This window comes from Zootoca vivipara, chromosome 12 (assembly GCF_965207765.1).
Source record: "Zootoca vivipara chromosome 12, rZooViv2.hap1.1, whole genome shotgun sequence".
Classification (NCBI taxonomy): Eukaryota; Metazoa; Chordata; class Lepidosauria; order Squamata; family Lacertidae; genus Zootoca; species Zootoca vivipara.
Genome location: NC_142595.1, coordinates 45,916,577 through 45,927,259, shown reverse-complemented (window position 1 = coordinate 45,927,259; position 10,683 = coordinate 45,916,577). Strand labels below are relative to the sequence as shown.

At 41.6% G+C, this 10,683-nt stretch overlaps 2 protein-coding genes across 2 annotated transcripts; both read right to left on the bottom strand.

Annotated features, from left to right (window-relative positions):
• Positions 1-7,012: 7,012 nt before the first annotated feature.
• Positions 7,013-9,380, bottom strand: LOC118095669 (vomeronasal type-2 receptor 26-like). The gene is made up of 3 exons (XM_035136909.3): positions 9,228-9,380; positions 8,016-8,142; positions 7,013-7,911 (listed from the first exon to the last, which is right to left on the bottom strand). The coding sequence occupies exons 1-3, from the start codon at positions 9,378-9,380 to the stop codon at positions 7,013-7,015; spliced, it is 1,179 nt and encodes a 392-aa protein (XP_034992800.3).
• Positions 9,381-9,591: 211 nt separating this feature from the next.
• Positions 9,592-10,458, bottom strand: LOC148684101 (vomeronasal type-2 receptor 26-like). Its single transcript, XM_088654841.1, has one exon. The coding sequence runs from the start codon at positions 10,456-10,458 to the stop codon at positions 9,592-9,594; it is 867 nt and encodes a 288-aa protein (XP_088510967.1).
• Between the last annotated feature and the right edge of the window lie 225 nt (positions 10,459-10,683).

Sequence of the window (10,683 nt, the reverse complement as noted above, 5' to 3'; positions counted from 1 at the left end):
AAACTGAAGCATTCATAAACTGAAGTAAACTTTCCCATTGAAAGTAATGGAAAGTGGATTAATCCGTTCCAGACGGGTCCGCGGAGTACTCAACCTGAAGCGTACTTAACCCGAAGCATGGGTGTAATTGGTTCCAGAAGTCTGTTCATAAACTGAAGCGTTCATAAACTGAAACGAACTTTCCCACTGAAAGTAATGGAAAGTGAATTAATCCGTTCCAGATGGGTCCACGGTGTTTGTAAACCGAAAATTCATAAACCGAGGTGTTCATAAACCGAGGTTCCACTGTAGTATGAACTGAGGGAATAAAAGTGATGGGTTTCTCTTCATACATGATTTCCCTGTAGATGACATAGAAACAAGTCATATATACTTAGGCTTGCCCCAGTTCCTACTTGCCAAACTCTCAATAGCTTAATTGCATCCACCTTAGTCCCATCCTTATACCCCTTGCAGTGTGGCATAGTGGTCAGAGTACTGCTGAAGTAAGACCTGTGATACCAGGGTTGTAGTCCCTACTCAGCCTTGAAGTCAACTGAGTGACCTTTGCCAGTCACTATATTTCAACCTAACCTACCTCACAGGGATGCTGTAAGGACGGAAAGGGGAGAGGAACAACCATGTACACCACCTTGAGCTACTTGTAGGAATTATGGGATATAAATGTAATATATAAAATCGATAAATAACATATTAGCCACAGATTCCTTTCCTTCCACCCTCCATAAGAGCTGCAGAGAGGATCAGAAAATTCACCAGAAAGGATTAATGGTAATTTCAATGCCTTGTAAGCAATTCCATCAGTTTTAAGCCGTTTCTTGGGATGGGGGAAGAAGGATCCTTTGGCTTTTAATAGAGAACTGCAAGAAATGTTCATGGAGAATCAGCTATTCAATGCAATAAGTACAGCATTAGTTTTGAAGCAAACAGGAAATAATCATTCCTGCAGTTGAAACCACAAAACATCATCCTGTGTTAACTCTTCCGACCCCATGGCAAAATGGTGCTTTGTAATCTTCAAAGCTCGACTGCCCCCTTGTGAGAAAAATATGGAGAGCTGTCATACTTGGTTTTAGGGTGTTTCTATGTTATATATACCACAGTTTCCCATTGCTTTTTTTGTATTTGCATATTCCCCACCTGCACTGATAGAATCATAGAGTTGGAAGGGACCACAAGGGCCATCCAGTCCAACCCCCTGCCGAATAGGAAACACTATCAAAGCATTCTTGACATATGCCTGTCAAGCCTCTGCTTAAAGACCTCCAAAGAAGGAGACTCCACCACACTCCTTGGCAGCAAATTCCACTGCCAAACAGCTCTTACTGTCAGGAAGTTCTTCCTAAAGTTTAGGTGGAATCTTCTTTCTTGTAGTTTGAATCCATTGTTCTGTGTCTGCTTCTCTGGAGCAGCAGAAAGCAACCTTTCTCATTCTTCTATATGACATCCTTTTACAGTGGAACCTCGGTTTATGAACACCTCGGTTTATGAATTTTCGTTTTATGAACGCCGCGGACCCATCTGGAACGGATTAATTCACTTTCCATTACTTTTAATGGGAAAGTTCGCTTCAGTTTATGAACGCTTCAGTTTATGAACAGACTTCCGGAACCAATTACACCCATGTTTCAGTTTATGAACGCTTCAGTTTAAGTACTTCGCGGACCCGTCTGGAATGGATTAATCCACTTTCCATTACTTTCAATGGAAAAGTTCGCTTCAGTTTATGAACGCTTCAGTTTATGAACAGACTTCCGGAACCAATTGTGTTCATAAACCGAGGTACCACTGTATATATTTGAACATGGCTATCATATCACCCTTTAACCTTCTCTTCTCCAGGCTAAACATACCCAGCTCCCTAAGCCGTTCCTCATAAGGCATTGTTTCCAGGCCTTTGACCATTTTGGTTGCCCTCTTCTGGACACGTTCCAGCTTGTCTGTATCCTTCTTGAACTGTGGTGCCCAGAACTGGACACAGTACTCCAGGTGAGGTCTGACCAGAGATGACCTTAATGTGCCCATATATAAATCTCTGCCTGCCTCATTTCCAAAATCTTGGTATGATCATATCTATAGGAACAGAAGCAGCTGCCATAATATGGTATGGCAGCCATAGATCACACTGACTTTTGGGATCCTATGCATTGTGCAGAGGAGGTTGACCCAAAGGGTCTGACTGGCCATTGTGGGGAAAATAAGCCTCATTTAGATGGACTTTTAGGTGTGAGAAGACAATAACTCTTTTGATGTCCTCAACAGTCTCCTTTCTACTAACTCCCGTGTCCTATTACATACCGTAATCAAATTGGAGAGCTGGCATGACCAAGGAGGGTTTTTGCCAGCCTTCAGGTTCACTTCCTCTGACTGTGTCATCTCTCAAATAGTAATACACAGCTGTGTCCTCAACTTTCAGATTGCTCATTTTCAGAAACAGCCTGTTGGACGGGTTATCCCTGAAGATGGTGAAGCGCCCTTTCACTGAGTCAGGGCAATATTGTGAGCTTCCTGCACCACTGCTTATCCTTGCAACCCATTCCAGTCCCTTCCCAGGAGCCTGCCGGACCCAGTTCATGTCATAGCTGCTGAAGGTAAAACCAGAGGCTTGACAGGAGAGGCAGAGGGACTCTCCAGGTCTTTTGGTGTCGCCTCCTGACACCTCCAGTTGGTACTGTGGTTGAATACCCATAAAGCAAGAGATATCATAAAGCTCTCTAGACATTAATGAGTAGACTTCAAATGTTTTCTTGCATGGGGAAGGGAAAAAAATATCAAGAATGACCTCTGAAAACTGCCAAAACGCAAACTAATTGAAGTAAAAGGATCATTCCTCTAGTTGCTTTGGGAATGGTTGTCTGGAAAGTGATCCATATCACACGGGGGTTGCAACTGTGGATGAAGTTGGGGCATGGAGAGTGTTTGACTGCTTTAAACAGGAAGCTGTCCCTGTATTTACATATCGTTCAGGGTAAAAAGAATAGCCCAGTCCTTTGGCAACTGTGCATACACAGGAGATACAACTTAAGAAATATCGACCCACATTTATGGGGAGGAATGTGGCTGAAAGAATAGAGTCATAGTATGAGGCAGGAAGGCAGGTTCAGATTAAAAGTAAAATATAGATGCTAAGCAAGGGAAAGCACTGCTCGTAGAATCTCTTGTCTATGGAATTTTAAATAAAGGTATGGTGGGAGAGGATGTTGACAAAAATTATGTAAAGTTCTTTCTTTATGCGACAACAGGGGCAAGAATGATCCTAGCCCAGGTTTGGAAACAAGACAAAATCCCAACATTAGAGGATTGGCGTAAAAAGATGGTGGAATTTATGGAAATAGCCAGACTAACATCAAAATTAAGACAACAGGATAATGAAACGTATGAAAAGGAATGGGGAAAATTTGTGAAATATATAGATAGAATGTTAACACCATAAGCAATACCAGCAAAATGAATATAATCTCACAATTATGGCTTAAATTTCTTTATTGGCAATACAGGAATAATAACAAATTCAATGTATTAGATAAGAAGTCAATTTAACAAATATATGAAGTGGAGGAGGAGGATTGACATAAGCATGAAAAATGAAATTTAGTACATTTATGAAGTGAGTGATAACAATGTAATCATGACCTTAAACATAAAGAAAGTAAATCACGCAAACTGAAAACAAGTCTTTAATAAGGCAATCGAAGGCAGAGCGGAAGTCATATCATGAGTATTTGTAATAATATTCATTATATATGTAATGTAATTTTTTAAAAGCTACTGTAGCTTTTTTTTAAGGTTTTGAAGAGTTTTGTTTTATGTGAAACAAAGTTGGAGGAAAATTGATGTAAGCGAAATATATCTGGTTGTAAATATTTAAATTAAATAAAGATTATTTGGGGGGGTAAAGAAAGAAAAAGAAGAATTTTAAATAAAGGGGTAGATGGATAAACATTAAGCATAGTTAAAGTTTAAAAGTCCCACTTTGGGACATAAAATTGGAATGGGGTTGGATGGGATAGCTCAGTTGGTAGACCATGAGACTCTTAATCTCAGGGTCCTAGAGCCCTATGCTGGATGAAGGATTCCTGCATTGCAGGTCGGTTGGATTAGATGATCCTCACGGTCCCTTCCAACGCTATAATTCTATGATTCTATGACATTGAGCTCCCACTCCCCCAGTCCTTATTTCCTTCCTTGTCAAAGCAAGAGGAAGATTCTTTCTGTAATATGCGAAACATCAAGTATGAAATATATGTCCATGAAGAAGAACTAATAAATACAAAGTGATGTACCTAAATTCAATAGTTTAATTTAGAAGGTCTCCAGCAAAGGAACAAATAAGAGGTTGGGAGGTTCCTATTCATACATTACTTTCACTGTTTTATGTTAGTAACAAAAGCATGTCTGTGCCCTTTGTGGTATGGCCATGTGTCCTGCTTTATAGTTCTCTACGCCAGCTCAAAGATGAGAATTGCAAAGAAAAGAAGATAAGAATGGGAAGGAAGCCAAGTAGAAAGGGCCTTGAAAATTTCTATAAAGCGTTGGCTGGACAACCAACTGAGTTGGAACACAGGCCACATGGTCACCACCTTCCTCACCATGGTGAGAGGTATTGCAGTTCTATTAAACTTATAGAAATGCTTTCAGATTGATCATCTAAACACACAGCTCAGCATAGGCAATTTTTATGAAAAATTGTTTTTCTTTCTTTCTTTGGGTAAAGTGCTTCCTCTATAAAATATGAAATTTTGTTGGAATTAGGAAAATGAAAGTGATGGGTGTCTCTTCAAATACTGTAAATGATACATAAACAAGTCATGGGTACATGTGCTTGGTCCAGTTGCCATTTCCTTAATGCATATAACTTGCATTTAGTCCCTGTCCATGATAGTAGCATTGGGTGTGTTGAGTTGTAGCAAGGTGGGTGATGTGTTGACGATGCACTGATGAATCCAATCCCTTGTTCTCATGGAAATGCTAATAGAGAACCAGTCCCCATTACAACTGAAAACATTAGTTTTCAAGCAAACTGGAAATGATGATTCCCACAGTTAAAACCACAAAACATTCTTACACACTACCCCAATCTGTTCCAAGTGGTGGCAAGATTTCAGAGGATCCAGGTGCTTACCAATGGTTCTGTTTTAACTGTGAATTCCACTGTGCATTCAGGGCACAGAGCATTTTAAGCACAGAACAATGCACCTCTGTGCACACAGCTTCTTTTCTGAGATAGCTAAAGGAGCCATCTGATTGGGGGGGGGGTTACTAAGGAAAAATCATATGAAAGCTTTCTAGAGAGATTCAAAGATATTGAGAGGTGAAAATCAAAGTTGGCTTTTGTGGGTGGGAGAGATGTGGGCCTAGCAGGAATGAAGTCCCTTGCAGCAGTTGATATCTGAGGAGTTCAATCCTGCTATCTGCTAGGTTTATAAATAAAAGCCAGCAACTCACAGAATTTGGCTACTGTACATAAACTTTAATTAGTTTATGTTTAAGTAAACAATTTTACTAGTCCATTTGCGCTTCTGGACATAAATCTTCCTTCTCAGCAGAGTGTGTGCAGCGGATTGAAGGTTAGGAACTCTGGAGCAAGCGGTGAATGCTTAGAAGAATTTATTTACAAAAAAACATAGGCTGGAGATAAGGCAGACATCCTGCATCTCTAGGCATGAAAAACTTAAACAAAAATTTCACAAACTGAAAACATGGTTGCTACCAACTGAGTCTACTAGGACTCCAATAATCTTACACTAGTCACCCTACTAAGAGAGAGAGAGAGCACATGGAAGAACTGACTGTCTGATATTCCCGTATGTACCAAGATGCTCAGTGTTCAGTGTCAGAGCATCTAGTACAACTTAACCCTTTAATACCAACAGCTACTGCATCCAAAGAAAGGAGGACTGAACACCTAATACAGGAGCTGATAACTTGGGGTTCAATTATGCTTCTCCCTGCTGGAGATCTCAAGCATAGTTGAGGTAAGTAGGACTGAGATCCCAACACATCAGCTCCTGTGCAAGGAGTTCAAACCTGCTTTCGGCAGCCATGTCTCAACCTGCCCCTAGCTTGACTTCGTATACATATGAAGTCATGTGAACATCTGGTGAGAGTGGTTTTGGGGAAACGGCCTCACAAAGCAGGTTCTCCCCTTAAGGAGAGCATGGGTTGCAGAAGGGTTAACAAGACCTTCCCTGGTCAGTAGGAGTGGGTTAGTTTGGATGGCCACTGAGGGTAGTGTTGCTGGGGAGAATGTTGTGTTGCTAATTTTGTTTGGCAGCCACAGCCTATATATGGGGGCAAGCAGCTTTCACTTTCACCCCTCCCTACATTTAGGGGTTTTGCTGCGCTTGACGTTGCTGTGTCTGCCATGGGGTCGTCCGTATTGCTGCGGGGACCTAGTAGGAATTTTGCCACTTGGCTGATTGGCTGGTGCCTTGTGGTTTTTGCCTACTACATAGCAAAATGTCATAACTTGTAAGGTTGCAGTTAGGCATTGGTTCAAATTGGATGGTGGAGGGGTAAGGATTTGGCTGGGCCTACCCCTCAAAATTGCTGCTGCCTTTAGGGGTATTCCATTAAAGGAATCCTGGGGCTCTACATGTTTGTCCATACCCCTGCTAGGGGCTAGGACCACGCATGAGCCTCGGGGAGCATCTCGGGGAGAGGTCATAGTGCGTGGTGCCCTGCCCCAGCCTCTCTCAGAGGGTGCTTACCTATCCTGACTTCCCCAGTACTCTAGGGGAGTCAGATCTGTCCCAGGCGGGGGACAGATGGCATGGGAACCAATGCCTAAGCAACCACTCACATCAGTTGTATTTAAATAAAGTTGTGGCCAAAAATAATGCCAAAAACCAAACATTAATTTCTGTGTGTGAGTTATTTGGTGGGAAGTCTTGGTACCTCAACACGCAAGTCACACAAGGAGACTGAAGGTTTCCGACCCCTGTTCTTCTAACTGATGTGTACCTTTGCTCATCAAGCAAAGCAGCATAATTGGAGAACAAATTCCTCAATGTTATTTCCTCCTCATTATCTGCTCCCTGCTGTTCAGTTCAGGCCTCAGCAAAATGATGTAGCACTTAGGGAAAAAGATGCATCCCAGAAGCACAGCACTGGACGTCAAGATGCAGAAGATCTCCACAGCCACCATGCCTTTCCCTCTGGTGCTCAGGTAAGTTGGAACAAAGGACAGCCAAACACTGCAAAATGCCAACATGCTGAATGTAATGAATTTTGCTTCATTAAAACTGTCAGGGAGCTTGCGGGCAAGGAATGCCACAATGAAGCTGCTGATGGCCAGGAGACCCATGTAGCCCAGGACACAATAAAACATGGTGACAGACCCTTCATTACACTGTACAATGATTTCTTCATTCACTGAATGCATGTCTAAATCAGGGAAAGGGGGAAAGGTTGAGAGCCATACTGTGCAAAGGCCCAATTTAGCAAGTGAACAGCAAACAGCAATTGAATAAGACACTTTCTTCCCCATCCATTTCTTCACTCCTGATCCTGGTTTTGTGGCCATGAATGCTAGAGAAACAATGGTGGTTTTGGCCAGCACACAAGAAACAGCCACTGAAAAGATGATGCTGAAAGCTGGTTGTCGGAGAAGGCAGGTCACTTTCCCAGGTTGGCCAAGGAATAACAAAGAGGAGAGGAAGCAGAGCAAGAGGGAGACCAGGAGAATGTAGGTGAGGTCCCGGTTATTGGCTTTGACTATGGGGGTATCTTTATACTTAATGAAGGTAGCAAACACCAAGGTTGTGATGAAAGAAAAAGAAGCCGTAGCTGAAGTTAAACCTTTCCCTAAAGGTTCTTCATAAGACAAAAAATGTATGATTTTGGGGATGCACTGATTTCTGTTCTTGCTTGGATACTGATCTTCTGGGCATTTGAAACAGTCTTCCATATCTGAAAAAAATGTGTTGGGATGGGGGAATTCCAGCTTAGTGTCAGTTCATTGAATACAGCAAATTATTTTTTACCCCTTTTTATGGCAAGAGGACATGACCTACCAGTTTGGTTTGAAATCTCCCCCTCCGGACATGGAGCACAATCATAGCAGCAAAACTTCTCACCCTCCTTCCTTTTCTTCTGATGACCAGGGTGGCAGTGTGCATTACACAGAGAAAAGAGAACCACCTGTTCATATATATATATTTGATTGTTTTTAGAATTAGTGAAATTGGGGGGTGGAAAATATATTTCTTACTTGATGATGTATCCCACCCCCAAACCATATATCATAGCAATGAAGACAGCCTTGCAGCATGTTCAGACCATAGGGACAATCTACTCCAACTCCCTATAATCTCAACTAAAGAATCCATGACACATGACCATACAATTTCTGCTGAAGTGATATGATGGTGTACATTTCATTGTTGAGATAATGCACCGCAAGAGGAACGAAACAGGACAAAGGAGGCAGACAGGCAAGACAGCTCACTAAGATTATGTTGTCAGATAGACACAATCTTTGTGTAATGGTGTGTGCCAATCCAAACATTTGCTATGATTTACTTTGGTAGATCATGACATCAATGAAGTTGGCATAATGTGATGTACAAAGAGACTCCCTGTACATAGCTGCCAAGTCTCCCACTGAAAAATGCGGGATCAGCAGCGGTGCGGCACCAGAAGTCGTCACTACGCATGTCCGGACATGCGTAGAAGCGACTTCCGGTGCCGCACTCCCCATGCCTGGGCACCAGAAATCGGGCGGCGCCAGGACCAAAAATGGAGCCTCCCTGGCAGGTAGGAAATCCAGGGGATTTGCAGGATTTTTTCCAATCCAGGCTGCCAGCGGGAAACGGTTTAAAATACGGGGGTTTCCCGCGAAAAACGGGAAACTTGGCAGCTATGCCCCTGTATGAAATGCATTGATACTGGAATTAGACTTAATGTTAAATGGAGCCCAGGTGTCATGGCAGCATAATACCCCGCCACTAGCCCTTTCACCATGCCGGTGTTTGAGAAGGAGGTGAAAAAGGACCAGCAGGGGCCTAGAGCCCTTCCACCTGCTTCTCGAACTGGACAAGTTCTTAATGGAAGGAACCATTTGCGCTCCTCTGAAAAGACCTGTGGTTTCTGAATGTGAAAGGAATAATTGAATTCATTGTAAAGTTCCAGGTGCTATTGCATGACCAGTTTATGGAGGAAAAAAAATACTCATTCCTTCATAGTTCAACACAATGGGTTTTCTAAGATAGACCCAGAATAAATACCTCATTAAAATATCTGTGCCAGACAATTATATCCTCTCTAATGGTGAATACTTTTCCTTCAGGAGCATAAGGGGAAATGTTTCCAACTTTAATTCTCTGAAAGGAATTGTTGGGGAAGGTGACCAGGTTCATGATGTCAAATCCACCACTCATTTCCCATTGATCATTAAAGGATATGGTTTCTCCAGCTGAATTGTTAAATGAGATGGCTTGAAGAAACATGTGGAGCTATTTGAAAAAAGGGAAAGAAATCAAAACGGAATAATAGCATTCTGAAGTTGTCTTCATAGAAAGGAAATGTATGCCCAATTTTGAAATGTGAAGATGTATAATATCACAATCATTTATTCAAACATGACAAAAATTAATCTATTCTCACCCTGTCCAAACTGTTCATTGAAATATGAAATATTTGTTGAGGAGACATTACCTGCCAAGGCTGCAGAGACTGAAGTTTGACACTGTTACCAACTGCCTTTGATTTATGTTTGGATCTAGCCAAGTCCATGGCATGCAAAGCATGAGCCATAGCGTAAACAGCATTATAGATACTGTAACTGTGTCCAGTCATGTGCATTTCAAAAAGACCTGCAGGGAGACTCTCCAGCCTCTCCTCTCCAGTGCAAATGTCATCGTCCATCACAAACATACTTGGATCTGGAAACAAACAATCAAATGCTTGCTCCCAGAAATTTTTTACGAAACCATCTCTTTCCATCCTGTAAGGTTTTATATTCTGAAGAAATTCCCTGAAACCTGGAACCTGTTTTGTGTGAATAGCAAATAAAATGGCACCCTGAAATATCTGAAAATCCCATCCTCTTGAAGCACCGGTTAATATAAAATCTGTCTGAGTTGTCACAATCCACACCTTTCCAAATAATGTGTTTTTCGTATTTCCTGAATCTTGTGAAGGCATAAAAGTTCTCAGTCGTAAAATGGTTAAAGATTCTCCATACATGATAATTGTACCAGCTTTATGATCTTGGAAGGATAAATTAATTGTACTTTTATGATAAAATTGATTTATGAAATCCTCCATGTGAGCTTCTTTTGGGATTCTTTTGGTGAAGGCTGAACAGATTCCATTTCTGGAAAACAATGTCTCCAGTATTCTGATGAATTGCTCTCCGCTGTTTCCATCCGAAACAAAGAGCCCAACCCAGGTCCACCTAAAATGCTGAAGTAATGATATAATCCCCATATACTGAAGGTTTTCGTTTGGGACCATGCGGTAAAAGGGAGGAACTTCCATTATTTTGGTCTCATCTATGGTAAATGAGCCATATGTTAGCTGTAAGAAAACACAGAAATAAGTTAGCAAAAGCCTATTCCCCCCCCCAAGAAGCTCTTATTAGGAACTTCTGCATGACAAAATATATTTTTCAAAAGAATTTTTTAAGTTGGTGTGATAGAAACTTTTTCTGGACGAACTTTCTCAAGTTATGGAAATTCC